This window comes from Aethalodelphis obliquidens, unplaced genomic scaffold, assembly GCF_003676395.1.
Source record: "Aethalodelphis obliquidens isolate GAN/ISIS:26980383/991018 unplaced genomic scaffold, ASM367639v1 scaffold13, whole genome shotgun sequence".
Taxonomy (NCBI): domain Eukaryota; kingdom Metazoa; phylum Chordata; class Mammalia; order Artiodactyla; family Delphinidae; genus Aethalodelphis; species Aethalodelphis obliquidens.
This window is the reverse complement of record NW_020837957.1, coordinates 27938205-27956583: the sequence shown is the minus strand read 5'-3', so window position 1 is coordinate 27956583 and position 18379 is coordinate 27938205. Positions and strand designations below refer to the sequence as shown.

Genomic DNA, 18379 nt, shown 5'->3' with positions numbered 1-18379 from the left:
CTCCCATTTCATTTTCATTGTAATCATTTTAGTTCACTGCCTCAGTGCTCACTGGTTAACTAGGCTGTTACTAGTGGAGGCCTTGAGAAAAGCAATTTCATAAATGCTGTGGGCAAAAGCCAGAATGCAAGGGATTAATGAAAAGCACGGGAATCACTGACAGCAGACTAGCTCTTCAAGAAGTTTGTCAAATGAAAGGATGATAGTCTGGGGGGATCAGTGAAGTTACGGACAAAGGATAGGTTTGTTTTTTTTTCTCTGTTTTGTTTTTTTAGACTTTAAAGATGAATAAGCACTTGAAGGCAGGAGGGAAGGAGTCAACAAAAAGCTAGAAATGATAGCTTCCTAAATAATCATTCATTCATTGCCAGGTATTTATTGTAAATCTATGATGTTCTAGGCACGATGTTGAAGTGCTGGATATATAATGGTGAGTAAAATCAGACATAGAACCTGCCCCTAAAATCTTCAAGTTGAGTGAGACAGACATTAATCAAGTAATCATACAATTAAATATAAAACTGAAAACAGGGCAAGTGCTAGAAAAGATAAGTACATGGTGTTATGATAGCATATTATAAAGATACTTGATCTAGTCAGGGAAGTCCACGAAACATTTCTTGAGGAAGAAACACTTCCTCAAGTTCTGAGAGATGAAAGGGGAATTAACCAAAGGAAGAGGGGAGGGAAGAACATTTTGGATATAGGGAACAACCTGTGTCCTATGCTGAGGGAGAGTATGATGAGAAGGGCTGGAAAGAAGGTCAGAGTGGTAGGAATGGGAGAACAAGGTAGGGTAATGTGAGATGAGGCTGGAGAAGGGGCTGGACGACGCAGGGCCATGTAGGCCACAATAAGAGCAACTGGAAGCCTTCGAAGGACTGGCACAAGGTGGAAGACAGGATCAGATGTGACTCCAGCAAGACTGATCTTCCTAAAACACTGGCTTCATGATGGTACTCTCTGCTCAAAACTTAAATGACTTTCACTGTCCACTAAAATAACTTTCCTTGCCATTAAAAGGTTCTATCTCTACAATACAACCAACTTCCCAACCACTCTTTCCAGTTATCTTATACTCTTCACTACATCTCTTCTTTTTGCTTTTTTCATTACACAGGTACTTCCTAGAATGCTTGCATCCTTTCATTTCTATTTCTTGAAACGGTTTCTATCTTTTGGGCCTATCACAAATCCCACTTCTGTGAAACCTTTTTTGATCTCCCTAGTAGAGCTCTTTTGCTTCTCTGAACACCCAAACAGTTTGTGTTTCTTTCTTGCCATTTAATAATACATTCAACTTTTTACTGTAGTCACCTGTGCACATATCTATCTCCCCCTTTCCTCAACCCCTGGTAGTCTTCCAGGGCAGGATCTTTGTTTAATCTCTGTATCCCCCACAAGGCCTAAGATACAGTCTTACCCATAGCAGCTGCTCAATAAACATTTGTTGGTTATTTTAAAGTCAGATTTCTAATATTTGAAAACTTTTCCATTATTGTATAGTCAGTCTCTACACTGATTTACAGTTATGATGCTACAGCAAAGTGTGAGTCTCATCCTTTCCTGGTATAATGTGGGCTCTACTTACGCTGGTTTTAGTGGCATGATATTAAAAACATTAAAAAAAGTGCAAATAAACTCTTTAGAAGGAAAATCAGGGCTACAGGCAAGGTAGTTTATCATTCCTATAGCTAACAATCTATTATCTCCAAGATGAAACTCAGATTACTTCAACATACCTAGTTCAAAGAAGTTATATCAATGAATGGTTGGGATCTTTTCATCAATAAAAGAAAAAAAAAGTTATTCTAGAACTACTTTAAAAATTTTCCTTGGGGCTTCCCTGGTGGTGCAGTGGTTAAGAATCTGCCTGCCAATGCAGGGGACACAGGTTCGAGCCCTGGTCCGGGAAGATCCCACATGCTTCAGAGCAACTAAGCCCGTGTGCCACAACTGCTGAGCCTGCGCTCTAGAGCCCGTGTGCTACAACTACTGAAGCCTGCATGCCTAGAGCCCGTGCTCCGCAACGAGAAGCCCCCGCAATGAGAAGCCTGCGCTCTGCAACGAAGAGTAGCCCCCACTCACCGCAACTAGAGAAAGCCCATGTGCAGCAACGAGGACCCAATGTAGCCAAAAATAAATAAAATAAATTAAAAAAAAATTTCCTTAAATGTGATCTGAACAAAGAATCAGAAATTCTGACATAAAATATCAGGTTTCTAGATGTCCCTATTTGTTGATAAGACTTATTCCCAGAATAAAATGGGAAAAAAAAAAAGAAAAAGAAGAAAAAAAAGAATAATATGGAAGCGGGGGAGAAAAGGTCCATGGTTATAGTGAGGATTCTGTAAGAAAATGAGTTCTAAAACATAGTTTTACATTAAAAAAATCAACTTACACATTTTACTTTGCTCTTCACCACCTTTAATATTTATATTGCTGAGGTACTAAATCACTTCACTGTTTCCTTAAATATCAAGGGCAGGTCCCTCATCTTTGATGTGGAGAGCAATATAATGTCAGGTAGGTCTGTAGTAGAAAGAGTTAAGGAATCTTCGGGGGTGTTCATCCCATTTACTTAAATGAGTACTGTGTAATCTTTCCACAGAAAGAATGGCTAGCAGTATTATCAACGTATTTCTTTGCCAAGCTTAAGGACTAAGATACCAAACAAACTAGTAACACTTGGGCCGTGTCACCATGGCTATCAGCACAATTACATTGTTTCCTATGCTAAATATACTCATCTCCACTGTCTCCTTCAGTAGCCTTTGACATACTGCATTAAAACTGTTTCTTACTTATAACATCTCATAGTTGAATTCACACTGCCAAGTTGATTTAACCAGGACTTAGTCCCCTCTTATTGCCAACAAGACAAAAAATGCACAATGAGGTTAAGAAACTTGTGCAAGGCACACTGCTAGTGCAAGGGAAAATCCAGAATGAGACTCAACTTAGGGTTTTAAGAGACCCTTGCATAGTTAAAGGTGGTCTTTGGGTTAAGGGAATTACACTTACTAAAAATATCATAACAATGCTTAATAATAATTTACATAAATTTAATTTTATCCTAGGCACAAATCTAAAGTCCCCAAATTTGAAAAAACCCAGAGGCATATGAAGCTTTTACTATTAAGGACTTCTAAAAGAAAAACAAAGTAGACAAGAACATACCATGAAGAAGTATGTCATCATGAGCTTTCTATTTCAGAACTATTGTCTAAAAAACTGAGATAAAAACTTTGATAAAAACTTTGATTATATAAAAGACCATGACAGCCAAATAAAATAAAATGTTTTTCTTATAACAGATGGTTTATGTTCTGATAATGTTTGCATTTAATGCTTTAGGATTACCTATTAATAAGGAAGCAGGGATGCTTTCCATTGATATTTCTGATTGAAAAGAAACAAGTTCTTTGTAATTCACTTAGTAGCAATATATTACACATAGGTTTGTTTAAAGGGCTGGGCTGTAGTGACTTTAAACTTTATATCTAGATCCTGTTTGTGACAGCTCTATAGAGCAGCTTTGGAGATGTGTGTTGGAAAAACTTTTCTTCATAACTACTGCTATGTAACAATTCTCTCAACATAGTGGCTCCAACTTTTTCAGTGCTCTAAGACAGAAATGGGACCAACCAGTGGTGTCCACACACAATGATTATCACACTCTTACGGTGCAGAACCCTGAGGCTAGGGATAACAGTGCCCTTACGCCTCATGCTTCCTGGCTTCTCCTGACCTGTGCTCTCTGAACTCAGTCGGGATGTGAAGGTATCAAGAGTACATAGGGAGACTGACTCCTCAAGTCGAGGCTGTGACTGGTAAGGGCTAAGTGCTGCCTGATACTAGCTGTCACCACTACTGTTACTGTGCTGCTTGGGAAGGGTAAGCGGGGGAGCACATCTTTTTGCTGAGGATCCTTGGTGACTTTAATATGTATTCTGGCCCGAGGTTGGGGACTCTTAGCTACCTATGGATTAAAAACCCAACATTATAAAATTGCCAAAAATATGAGGAATTCTGAGGGGAAAAAAAAAATCACTGAAGAAAGCAGTCTTTGGTTAAAAATTTACACAAGTATTATTTTTCCTTTAGAAAATATCTGGGTTCCCACACAGCCTGCTGGCTGAGGATAAAGTTACTTCAATTAAAAAATATTTTATTTTTCTTAGATAAACTCTCAGCAATAAGTATAGGGGGCTTAGAAATAATCTAATTATTATTTAACCCTCAGTAAATAAGTACTTTACTTAAACTTCACAATGACAAGGGTATTGTGATAGTAAATATTAGATAAACAAATCCAAGATTTACACAAGCAAAAAACAAACCAAAACAGGAATTTTATGGATATTGAGGAATCCAAAATAAATACCACTAGTTATGGTTCAGACATTTAATTTATATGGTCTCATATTCAACACTACGATCTTTTTTTTTTTTTTTTGTGAGGGGGCTCATAGGTACTCATTTTGCATACGTAGTAGAAATTCCTAGAACATAAAAAATTGATGTTACAGGTCCATGAAGGCCTAAATTTAATACGAACAAGCATATTTAAAGTTTGGAAAAACTGCAAACATAAGCCTGGTGGGACTACTGGGTGTAAGGCAAGAAGAGATGACCTTTGAAGTTCAATCTATGGAGTGCCAGTGGAAATTTAAAACAGTGCAGCCACTGTGGAAAACAGTCTGGCAGCTCCTCGAAAGGTTAAACAGAGTTAGCACATGACCCACTAATTCCACTTCTAGGTATATACCTAAGAGAACCGAAAACTTACGTTCACATAAAAACTTGTTAACAAATGTTCATGAGAGCCAAAGAGTGGAAACAACCCAGATGTCCATCAACTGATGAATGGATAAACGAAATGTGGTATATCCATACAATGGAATATTACTCAACCATAAAAAGGAATTAAGTACTGTGACATGCTACAACATGAATGAACCTTGAATGCATTAAGTGAGGGGAGCCAGATACAAAAGGCCACATATTATATGATTCCATTTATATGAAATGTTCAGAATAGGTAAATCCATAGAGACAGAAGGTAGATTAGTGGTTGCCAGGGGATGGAGGAAGGAGAAACTGGGACTAAGCTAATAGATATGAGGTTTCTTTTGGGGGTGATGAAAATGTTCTGGAATCAGACAGTGGTGATAGTTGCACAAAATAGTGAATATACTAAAAACCAGTGAATTATACATTTTAAAATGGTGAATTTTAAGTTATAGGAATTATATCTCAATAAAATTCAATTAAGTATAAAAAAATTCCATAATTATAAGGAAACAAAAATTATTTCAGTTATCTATTATGGTCGCAAATACTGAGAACTAAATTGGGAATGTTAAGAGAAAGGCTTTGGAATACTTCTGAGAACCAATAAATTTCTAAGGAACCATCTCTTCATTTTCATGGTGTGCTCACATATTTCTCTAAGGAAATTAGTGATGGGCGTGCTATAACAAACAATCTGCTGAGGCAAAAAGCCTTGGTCACATCTTTCCATTCATGTCTAGTGCCCTAGGGAAGTGACTCTCCTGAGTGTCTATCTTTATGATGGTTACCTAAAGTGGCTGCCCACGTCCAGTGAAGGCTTTTGTTTAGTGATCATGGTCAAGTTGAGCTTATTTAAATACCATTTCCCAGAACTTACATGCTACTCCTGGAACGACGGGAATACTCAAAGCTTTTAGGGGGAATAAACTATTGCATGGTCTCTGTCTAGGAAGTGGGCCACAGTTCACTGAAAACAGACAGTTCAGATAAATAAAATGAAAGCAGACATTTTTGGAGATGATCTTGAAAGCTTTCCATTAGAGAACATCAAGGGCATAAAACTAGGAATAGCATGTATCCATGTTAGACTACCACAAGTCACTTTCTACCCTCCATTCTTTCTAAGTAGCACGAAGTAAGTAAGTATTTACCTACTTACTCCTTCATTAGATAACCAAATCATTCCCATAGAACACAGTACACACCTCTCCCTGGCTATCCACAAACAGACTGTGGACTCCCATGCTAAAATTAACCATAGATCATCACAATACATAAGCAGTGGGCTTTTTACAAAGGTTCCACAGTAAACTTGGGTGAAAAAGTTACATTTTAAATACAAGAAGTTATTGTATTTCTGGCCTGTGTGCTGCACATAGAACTCAGGCCAGTCAGTTTGCTTCTCCATAGCCTTCTATATGGCTTCTCTTTGGCTGCCAGCCTTGGTCTGGACCCTTCCCTAGATTTCTCAGCTTTAGGTCAACATCTGCATAGTCCCCACTCGTGTTACAGGCTCAAGTATAATGACAGAGGTCAAAGAACACTGGGAAGACTAAGGGCAAAGGGAAGAGGGAAAGGAGGATAAGGACCGAGCTGAGGCGGGTGTCCTACAGCTATAAAATCTCAAAATACCAGTCAAAATATTCTCAGAGAAACTTCCCTGAAAAACACGATCATGATAAAAAGTGATCCTTCAGTTTCTGTTTTCCTATACAGAAGGGTAGGTAAGGGTAGATGAAAATTATGAGGAATATAAAAACAAATATATGATATACTATGAGGAGGCATCAGAAAACACACTTTAATGTAATTTATTGTGCTTTCTAATTTGATGTATAAACACATCAAAATATATAAATACATTAAAAGCTTTACACAGTAGAGCATACAGGTACTAAAATACTTACAGCAGACTATATATTCATATAAATTTTGTGAAAAATCATGCATCAAGACTGTGGAAAGAGCCTAATATCTTTATTAGAGCATATTTATGTGAGAAAATCAGATTTGATTTTGTATTATTTCAACATATAGTATGTAATCATAAAGTATGATAAGGTTCAACAAAAACAAAAAATTACTATAGCCAGGAGTTTAAGCAATAACGCCAACTACCAGGTTACTTTATTGCATTTCTAATCCGTTACTAAAAGCAAAAACAAACAACAGCGTTATCACTATTATAGATGTCCTTCTATGTGTAAGGAGTTCTTGAGAACTTACCTTTGTTAATTATAACATTTATTAAATAAAAATGAGAGGAGTAAAGGAACATTAATTCCTTCACTGTTAAATAAATGTATACTGGGACTTCCCTGGTGGCGCAGTGGTTAAGAATCCGCCTGCCAATGCAGGGGACATGGGTTCCAGCCCTGGTCCAGGAAGACCCCACATGCTGCAGAGCAACTAAGCCCGTGCGCCACAACTACTGAGCTTGAGCTCTAGAGCCCGCGTGCCACAACTACTGAAGCCTGTGAGCCACAACTACTGAAGCCTGTGAGCCACAACTACTGAAGCCTGTGCACCTAAAGCCTGTGCTCCGCAACAAGAGAAGCCACTGCAATGAGAAGCCCATGCACCGCAATGAAGAGGAGCCCCTGCTTGCTGCAACTAGAGAAAGCCCGTGTGCAGCAAGGAAGACCCAATGCAGCTTAAAAAAAAAAAAAAAATGTATACTGCTTAAGCTTTGAAAGATCTTTCAGTGTGATCTTGGTAACTATTTAGGGTCTGAATGCATAGTATAAATATCAGTAAATGTTGCGGTCACACTGGCCATCCAAGTCCTATGGAATTAGTGAGAAATCTAAATGAAGTGTGCATGGGTCATATTGTATTTTTATATATAAATGTATTGAGTGTGGAAAGATCAAGTGAACCAATTTGATTTGATGAATTTCTTTCTGAGATTATATGGGTATAAAATTCCCATCAGTATACACTGATAAATTACACATTGTGGTTCAAATTTTTAAAATGTTAATACATCTGTGAAAGTGCAAGGGAAGTTACTAGGAAAAGATGATTTGCTACAGAGACACCTTATCTACTTTTAAGAATACAGATGTGAAAATTCAAGACTCAGATTTCTTTCATCTGGACTATCATGTTTTGCTCAAAATGTTGATTTTTCCCTCTAACAAGAGCTAGACTTGAGCCATTTATTTTACTAATAAAATTATATATGTGTATATGTATCCTTTTCTAAATGGTTCTCATGAGGAATTTTGAAAACACCTTTCATGCATTAAACAAATGCTAATAATAACAAAACTTTGCAATATTCATATACAAAGAACAGTACCATTGTTATAATAATACTGAACATATTATCTTACTATATTCATCTTCAGTGTCTACAACTGCCATTCAGAACCTTTTTCCTAGCTATAAAGATTTATAAGAAGTCCACTTTTTAATATGAATTCCAGAAATGTCTACAATGACTAAAAAAATTCCATTGGCAATTTGAGAGTAGATACAACAAAGATTTTCTGAATCATAGGATAATTATTAAAAAAAAGGTAATCCCATGTATGCCTACATTCAATCTTAGTGGCGATAAATCAAAAAGCTGAATGAGGGGTTACTGTTCTACAAATACATGTGAGTGTTTACCTCCTTTCTCTTCATATGCACATACCTCTTTGAGTGTCTAAAGTCTCCATATTTTTCACTGGGTTTAAGGTTCTTTATCTAATGCTGGCCCTCATGCCTACTTTTTCTTTCCCCAGTAACAAAATATCTTCCCTAAAAAGTAACTGTGAACTCTAAGTGGGAGGAAAGAGGGGTGCAAATATAAAGTATAATTATACTTTACAGAAGCCAATGGGATTAGTTTTAACATAATGGATATGTATTTTAATTTTATCCCCATCTCATATAGTAACATTTATTCTAAAAGGATGAAAAAAAGGACAGGCTGAGAAGGAAAGGGTCTATCAGTTGAGTCACAGATTCCCTGGGGGGCAGAAATATGAAAAGCTAAAGGGGATTTCTGAGAAATGAGGAAATAAGAAATAAAATAATATGGGGACAGGAGACAGAAGTCTTAGGATCAGATGACCAAACAATAAGGAGATTCAGCTAGGGAAGATAAAGAATGTTCAAAGAGGGCTTATTGCAAAAGTTACAGAAAATTATGAGAAAACAAGATTTGAAAGGCAAAACCCAAGAGGTACCAGCTAACTTGGTGTCTATAGTGACCAAAGATTTTAAAAGAAGCCAAAAGGGCCCTAACTGGAAAGGTTTTTAGTTGTCAAGGGATCAAAAGGACCAAAGACTAGGAGAAGGATGGGTAGATCTAACTGTAGGGCTTAGGGAAATAATGGAAGAGAAGGATTCAAGGTGAATGACAAAAGGAAACAGTGTTGACTGCTACAACCTTAAGACTGACTGCACAATGTGAAATATGCAATACGTCTAAGATGTGTGCAGTTTCGTTTCTTGAATTCAATTAAGTTACTAGTTTTATGGGTCACTGACCCTTGAAATACCTACACTACATCCAAAGTTAGGCAAGTCAAATAAAAGGACTAGCAAAGTTTTCAGTATTTTGGGCCACATGGGTGCCTCTATTAAAATCAAATACTAGAGGTATACTTTTGTATGGACTAAACTTAGGAAATTTTGATGGTAGACTTTTAAATTTAATTTTCCATACTTTTTTCTGTTGTTGTTCCTTGCTATACATTTTGGAGAAGGTGAGGCAGTGGTCTGATACAAAAAGAAGTAGGACCTAACGTGTCCTCAGTAAGCAGCTGCTCATTAAGATAATACTTCCAGTTACTGGCTTAGAAAGCAAGATTCTGAGATTACTGCTGAGCCTGGGCCTCTGACTTGTCAACCAAAAAAGCTACTTCCCCTTTAGTATAATGAACTACAGAAGTACAGTTAAACAGTTATCTACGAGGGTTTATTAGCAGGCATAGGATATGGTGGGTGAGCAGAGATACTGATATTTTTTTTGCCAGTGACCAAAATATTTACAAATTTCATAAACTGGAAAGAACTTTCTAAAAAATTAAGATCTGTTTCACAAATTACCAATTCAACTGGAACACTGAATAGCAGAAATGACAAAAGATTTGTTCTTATGGTTGATAAAAAATTTATGTCAGGGCATTCAAGTAAAGTTATTTTCTGTGTTCTGATTTAACGAATCATGTGAGCTGTATCTCGTTGGGTGACACGGATGCTGGCTCACTGAAGCCTACTCTAATGCCTTCCAGCACAGCCTTCTGTGGGACAGTGAGGCCAGAATAACATGTCAGACTGAAGTAACATCAAAGAAAGAAAAGTAGGGCTGGAGATGCTATGAGGTTGGCTCATAACACTTCTTGACCTGTGAGTGTCCAGTAAGTATTCAATGTCCTATGGGCTTCAATGACCTAACAAGTACCAAGTAGCAACAGTAATGCAGTAATGAATGGTCTTCAAAAGAAGACTTTTGCAATTCAAGCTGAAAAACACTACACTTACTAGATGGTTTTAACTCTATTGAAAGCCTTAGACACCACTAGTGATTTCTTAAAAGGTGAATGAGTATTAAATGTTTTATATATGCTTGTGTAGTATCTACTTTAGTTCCTTTAAATCTGTTTGATTTTAAAGATGTACATTAATTTGGAAAACACAACTTTTCTGATGATATCACTGATAAAAATGCTGATGAAAAATGAAATAGCATTGCTGTATTGGTAAAAATACAGATGTAAAATAATGAGGCCATTCAACATTAATAAAATGTACTGTTAAAAATGAAATTAAGGGGGCTTCCCTGGTGGCGCAATGGTTGAGAGTCCGCCTGCCGATGCAGGGGACACGGGTTCGTGCCCCGGTCTGGGAAGATCCCACAGGTCGTGGAGCAGCTGGGCTCGTGAGCCATGGCCGCTAAGCCTGCGCGTCCGGAGCCTGTGCTCCGCAACGGGAGAGGCCACAACAGTGAGAAGCCCGCGTACCGCAAAAAAAAAAAACAAAAAAAAAACACAAGAAATTAAGGGACTAGCCTGTATATATCATATCCCACATGGAGATGTTCTTCCCTTTCAAATGATTACAAATAATATTTGAGAAGAAAAATGCCCTTAGAAGATAGTAAAAAATATAAAGAGAATGATTACAACTTATCAAAATATAGCATATCACTTTACATGAAAGTTATTTTATCATATAGGAAAGGAAAATAGGCACAAAATAGAGGTACAATATTTTCCAAGAAAGTTTAGAAAATCAATGAATAACTTTGTTTTCCCCTAATCAAAATTCTTCATATTTAGTATTTAGAGTTAAAAATATGAAAGAGTACTTACAATGACAGCAACACCAAAGCAATTAAGGTCCACTCTGCAGGTTTATGTATAATATTTCTGTTTGTTAATCTGAAAGACAGTAAGATAAAATTTACCCAAAGACTGTTAAATACATAACCCTTCTATTTTTAGATATAATCAGATTTATGATATCATGAAAGAGCACTATTTTTTAATTCTTGTTATATTTGATAGAACAGAGTTAATAGTATAATAATGTGGCTTGATATTCAGTATCTAATAATGGCCATCTCAAAAGGAAGTGTTCTAGCCCCACTTTTATATATTTATAACAATACTACTATTAGACAAGATGGTGATATAAGAACAATATGGGAAACTGAATTGTATGGTTTATTAAAATACATACAACAAACACATACACCTCCCTGTAACCATATCCTCTATGTTTTTCCCTAATCAAATGTTTTATTAAAGCTGACAAGGTAAGCAATTTCTGATTTTAATTTTAATTCACCTTTTGTACCTTTCTACCTTGTGCTAGGTTGGCAGCAGGCAATTAAGGGATGTCATAATCCATAATTTACAGAAATGAGAGTTGACTTAATAAATTATAATACTAGGTCTTTATTCAAGAAAACTTAAGTTTTAAAAAATCAGAAGTAATTTCTATCACTTAGCAGTTGATGACAATAAAATACATTGTAGTCATCTTATTTCTCAGAAAGCATTTTAAAAATATCATTTATAAATCAATAAAAAAAACAGCCAACAACATCTGATAAAGGACTGTTATCCAAAATATCAAAGAAATCTTAAAACTTAATAGGAAAACAAACTGCCCAATTAAAAACTGGGTCCAAGACTTCAACAGACACCTCACTAGAGAAGATATACAGATGGCAAATAAGCATATGAAAAGATGCTCCACATCATATGTCATCAGGGAGATGGAAATTAAAACAATGAGATATACCACACTATTAGAATGGCCAATATCCTGACCATCAACAAAACCAAATGCTGGCAAGGATGTGAAGTAAGAGGAACACTCATTCATTGCTGGTGGGAAAAAAAAAATGGCACAGCAATTTTGGATGACACTCTGGTATTTCTCACAAAACTAAACACAGTCCTATCATATAATCTAGCAATCACACTCCTTGGTATTTATTTACCCAAAGGAGTCAAAAACTTATGCCCACACAAAAACCTGCACATGAATGTTTATAGCAGCTCTACTAATATAACTGTCAAAAACTGGGAAGCAACCAAGATACTCTTCAGTAGGTAAATGGATAAACTGTGGTACATCCAGACACTAGAATATTATTCAGCCCTAAAAAGAAATGAGCTAGTGGGACTTCCCTGGTGGTCTAGCGGTTAAGAATCCGCCTTCCGATGCAGGGGACACGGGTTTGATCCCTGGTTGGGGAACTAAGATCCCAAATGTCGCGGGGCAACTAAGCCCATGTGCCGCAACTACTGAGCCCGCGCGCCACAACTAGAGAGAAGCCCATGTGCTGCAACGAAAGATCCCGCATGCCGCAACAAAGATCCCGAGTGCTGAAACTAAGACTCGATGCAGCCAAATAAATAACACCATAAAAAAAAAGGGCTATCAAGCCATGAAAAGACATAGAGGTATTTTTATATCTTTTTTTTTTTTTTTTTTTTTTTTTGTGGTACGCGGGCCTCTCACTGTCGTGGCCTCTCCCCTTGCAGAGCACGGGCTCTGGACGCGCAGGCTCAGCGGCCATGGCTCACGGGCCCAGCCGCTCCGCGGCATGTGGGATCTTCCCGGACCGGGGCACGAACCCTTGTCCCCTGCATCGGCAGGCAGCCTCTCAACCACTGTGCCACCAGGGAAGCCCCGACATAGAGGTATTTTAAATACATATTATTTAAGTGAAATTTAAATGCATATTATTTAAGCGTAAGAAGCCAGTCTGAAAAGGCTACAAACTGTATGATTCCAAGTATATGACATTATGGAAAAGGTAAAATTATGGAGACAGTAAAAAGATCAGGGACTTCCCTAGTGGTCCAGTGGTTAAGATTCTGAGCTCCCAGAGCAGGGAGCCTGGGTTCGATCCCTGGTCAAGGAACTAGAACTAGCATGCCGCAACTAAGAGCCCTCATGCCTCAACTAAAAGATCCCGCATGCTGCAACTAAAGATCCCGCATGCGGCAACGAAGATCCTGCGCGTGGCAACTAAGACCCGGCGCAGCCAAATAGCTAGCTAGCTAAATAAATAAATAAATATTTAAAGAGATCAGTGGTTGCCAGGAGTTGTGGGGTGAGGGAGGATAGATGAATAGGTGGAGTGCAGAGGATTTTTAGGTCAGTGAAAATACTCTGTTACTATAATAATGGATAGATGTCATTATACATTTGTCCAAACCCACAGAATGCACAACACCAAGAGTTAATGATGTCATTAACATAGGTGCATCAATTATAGCAAATGTATGACTCTGGTGGGGGATGGTTTTAACGGGAAAGGCTACGTGTGTGGGGGAAGGGGGCATAAGGAAAATCTCTGTACCTTTCTCCCAATTTTGCTATGAACCTAAAACTGATTTTAAATAAAGTCTATGGAAAAAAAAACAGCCAATAAATAAATTAGCAAAGGACATGAGCAGGCAATTTACAGAGGAGGAAAGCCGAATGGCCAGTAAACATTTGAAAAGGAGCTCAATCTCACTATTAATCCGGGAAATTAATATAAAAATGCACTCTATTACATTGGCAAAAACAAAAGATTAACAATACCAAGGGTTGGTGAGGACATGAAGAAATGTTACTTTTTTTTTTTTTTTTTTTTGGCGGTACGCGGGCCTCTCACTGCCGCGGTCTCTCTCGTTGCAGAGCACAGGCTCCAGATGCGCAGGCTCAGTGGCCATGGCTCACGGGCCCAGCCGCTCAGTGGCATGTGGGATCCTCCCGGACTGGGGCACGAACCCGTGTCCGCTGCATCGGCAGGCGGACTCTCAACCACTGAGCCACCAGGGAAGCCCAGAAATATTACTTTTAACACACTGTTGATGTGAGTAATCAAACAATTTAGCAATATCTAATAATACTGAAAATGCATATGAATAACTTCTAAATATAAACCTTAAACTCTCTCACTATGCATAAGGAAATGTATATGAAGATGTTTGATGTGACACTGCTTATAATAGAAAATATAATAAATCGTGGCATTTTTATAGAATACTAAATAGCTGTTAAAAAGAATGAACTTACACATTTTGCTCATCATAATTTGAATGAAAGCAAGTATGGTATGACATTATTTATAAAAATCAAGAACAGACAATATTCATATTTATGGACACAAATATATGTACTAAAAGTATAAAAACAAAGACTGGAAAGATATACACGAAATTCACAGTACTGGTTGCTTCTGGGAGGAAAGGAGAATGGATTGGGGAAGAGGACAAAGAGGACTTCATGTTTTAGGTCTTTTGCATTGGTGATTCCATCTGCCTGAATGATAGATAAGTTTTCTTATGTCACCTTTGCAGTAGGGTCTACCTGGGCCACACTATTAGTAAGTGCAACTCCCTCTACCTCCCAGCCCCAAACTCTTGACTTTCCTTATCCTGCTATATATTTTTCTTTATCCTTGTACCACCTACCACCTTCTAACATACGGTTATTGTTTATTTTCTGTTTTGCCTGGGCTGAGGGCAGGAATCTTTGTGTTCTTCACATATTTATTCCAAGTGCCCAGAATAAGAGTCAGAAGAGATTCAATTAATTTCTTCTGAATGAATGAATTAACTTATAACATTTTATTTATTTTATTGAAAAAGGTATGTCTTAATAGATTTGATTAATTCTGAGTGGAGATGTGTATCTTTGTTACATTACTCTGAATTTCTTCCATAGTTAAAATGTCTACAAATGTTTCCATAGTTAAAAGTCTACATGATATAAAAGCAAGTACAGTATAGTGGTTAAAGAGTCTGACAGATATGGGTTCAATATTCAGATCTGTCATTAGTAGTGTTTTACGTTGGACACATTCAATGGCTGTAAAACTTTTTTTTTTTTTAATTTAGTAAAATGGGGACAATAGTACTACCTACCTCACAGGGTTCTTGTGAGGATTAAACGTACAAACGACGTCCATGTTGCCAAATCCAATGGACATTTCTCAGTTCCCACCTTAATATACCAGGAGCATTTGACACAGTTGATCAATCCCTTCTCCTTGGTACACTTTCTACACTTGGTTTCCCCTCGCCTGATTCCCCTCCCCTCTCACTGGCACTCCTTCTGAGATTTTGGATCACCCCTTCTGACATTTTGGATCACCCCAGGGCCTCTGCCCTTGTGTCTCTGCTCCCCTCTATATGTGCTCATTCCCTTGGTGATGTCATCCAATCTCATAGTTTTAAATATTAGATAACTATGTGCTCACAACTCTTAAATTTATTATCTCTAGCCTGTACCTCTCCCTTGAATTACAGACTTCTATATCTAATGATCTACCTTCATTTCCACTTGAATGTCTAATAGGCATCTCAAAACTTCAGTATAGCCAAAATTGATTTCCTTATCTTCCCCCGCAAACTGGGTCCTCTTGCAGGTATCTCCATCTCAGTAAATGGCTACCCAATCCTTCTAGAATCCAGTTGCTCAAGCCAAAAATTTTGTGGGTAACCTCGACTCGCTTCATATCCCATGTCAAATCAGTCATCAAATCCTGGTGGTTCTATTTGCAAAATAAAATCTTATCGCTTTTTATTACCTCCACTACTTTCACCTTGGTCAACATAATTTCTTGCCTAGATTATGGAAACAATATCCTAAACAACATCTAAACGGTCTTCCTGCTTCTGACCATCTACTATACTTCTCAAATCAGCAGACAGAGTGATACTGCTAAAAATATATGTCAGATCACATCCTTCCCCTATTCAGAATCCACAAACTGCTTTCCATCTCACTCAGAGTAAAAGTCAAAGAATGACCATGGCTCCAAGGACTATATAACTATACTATAGCCATTCCCTGCCCTTTACTTCTCTGACCATATCTCTTTGTACCTTTGCCTCTGCTCATTTCTCCAGCCTCACCAGCATCCTTAATATTCTGTGAACATACCAGGCCTGCTTCTGCTTCAGGGCATTTGCACCTGTTGTTCCCTGTCTGATATATTTTCACAGATAGCAACATGGCTTGTTCCCTCACCAACTGTTAGGTCTTTATACAGATGGCACCTTCTCAATGAGGTCTGCCCTGACCAGCCTATTTAAAAATCACAACTTCCTCCTTAGAACCATTCCTTTTTGCCTGCTTCTGGAGAGAAAAGGAGGAGAATGAACTGGGAAAGGGAAAAAGGTATATCACCACATAATAACACACATATTGTCTTTAAAATTTTACATATCCTCTCCATTAGAATAGTTAATGAGAGAAGGAATTTTTTTTATTTTGTTCACTGTTTTATCTGTAGCAACTAAAACAGAATCTATCACATAACCAAAAAAGGCCAAAGAAGGGTAAGCATGTAAGAAAAAAAAATGTCAAAAACAGTTAAATAGAATTTCCTTTTCTATTGTATTCAAATCTCCCAAAGCCAAGACAAATTTAAGATTTCATGAATTTATTTACTCGTTCAGAAAAAAATCTAGTGAGTGCCTGCTCTATGCTACCATTTCAGGCATTGGGGAAAATACAAGGTCTCTGCTTTCACTTCAAAGTACTCTGCTTTCACTTCAAAGTACCTTAAGTGGCAGAACAGCAAAATTTTTACCTGCTATCATATTTCCCCTTTTGCTGAGCCAAAATAATTTCAAGCACAGATGCTAAATTATCATACTTAACTATTTTCTGAGTGATAATTCAAAAATTAAAACAGTAATATTTGATAGAAAACATTTTAAAAGCAGTTCCAAAATATAATTGGAAATTCAATACAGATTTAGAAAACATACACTGAGTCATCACTGATGAAATTTAAAAAGGACTTGTGTGTCAAAATACAATTTTAATTCAAATCATATTTAGAAAAATATCTTGCTTCAACAATGACAACAGTGAATCATTACCAAGCAGCTTCTGATGGAACCACTATGACAGGTAAATCAATGTAACATTCCAGATAAATGACTAAGATGCAATTCAGTGGAAAGCACAGCTCTATTCACTGGGGAAAGATTCTTCAAAGAGCTGAAAAAGCTGCTTCATGTTTACTTCTAACAGGCTCTCAACTCTGGCTGAATATTAGGATCACCTGGGGGGCTTCTGAAAAACACTAATGTCTGAGCCCAACCCCAGCCAAATGAAACTCAATCTCTAGGGGTGGAGCCAGGCATCTGCAGTTGTTAAAAGCTCCCCCAGGTAATTCTGATGCACAACTGGCTTAAGAATCACTGTTCTACAAGTTCCTATTATTGGTTATCATTTCAAAGAGAAAGATATGGTTATTTATGTCAACTCTCCCACCATCAGTATTGATTGAAAAGATCTCCCAACACTAGTCACTGTCATCAATACGGCGTTTTCCCAGAGACTTCACCTAGAAGACCTAGCCTATGGTCACATACCTGTTAAAATTGTCCTGCCACAATCTGAAGACCCCAAAACGCATTATCTTACCAGAGGTATTTCTGTATTATAAGTAACAGACATTTTGCTAAAAGGCAGCAAAGTCAATTTAAGTAATTTTTATTAAAGCTATAGACTTTGACTTGCAGGTACTAAAGAGTAAATATTTTCAAAAATAACTTAACAACAACATTTTTATATATAGCATCCCCTACACCAAAACAAAGAAGAATTTTTTGGCTTATTTCTGCAGAAATTGTTGAATTTCAAACATATATAAAAATAGAACATAAAATCAACTCCCATACAGTCATCACAACTTTAACAATTATCAACTCCTGGTCAATCATGTTTCATCTATACAACCTCATATTCAACATCACCCTAACCTGGATAATTATGAAGCAAATCCCACACATCATATTGTTTCATCTAGGCTTTATTTTAATTTAGTGTAAATAATGCAGAAAGTAACTTGAAAAAACTTAAATAAGAATGACAGAAAAAGGTGATAAAATAACAGTTTATAAATATAAAAGGAAAGTGATATTTGAGTCTTCTCATTTCTGCAGTCTGTTGGCTACCTCTTACTAAACTAAAGAACACTGTGCCTCTTGTCTTGGCTAGCTTATGTGTCACAGAAGGCACAGGTAACAGAATCCTCTCAAGGAGAGTTCTTACTTGGGGTCTAGAGTGGTGATAAATGAAGTTACTTAAAAAAACCTTTAATACTAATAAT

The 18379-nt window shown here is 37.2% G+C and overlaps 1 protein-coding gene across 12 annotated transcripts in view; it reads right to left on the bottom strand.

The window, feature by feature from the left end:
* RPAP2 (RNA polymerase II associated protein 2) overlaps positions 1 to 18379 on the bottom strand; it is an 83531-nt gene that overhangs the window by 24055 nt on the left and 41097 nt on the right. For 10 of the 12 annotated variants that reach the window (XR_003434351.1, XR_003434354.1, XR_003434353.1 and 7 more), the window contains one exon: positions 11109 to 11177. Coding sequence is in view for 4 of the 12 variants with exons in the window: in XM_027114326.1 (XP_026970127.1) it covers positions 11109 to 11177 (69 nt within the window). In the remaining 8 variants the exon portion in view is untranslated. Of the gene's footprint in view, positions 1 to 2401; positions 2533 to 11108; positions 11178 to 18379 lie in introns of those variants that run through there. The other 2 variants (XR_003434357.1, XR_003434358.1) reach the window with 2 other exon arrangements.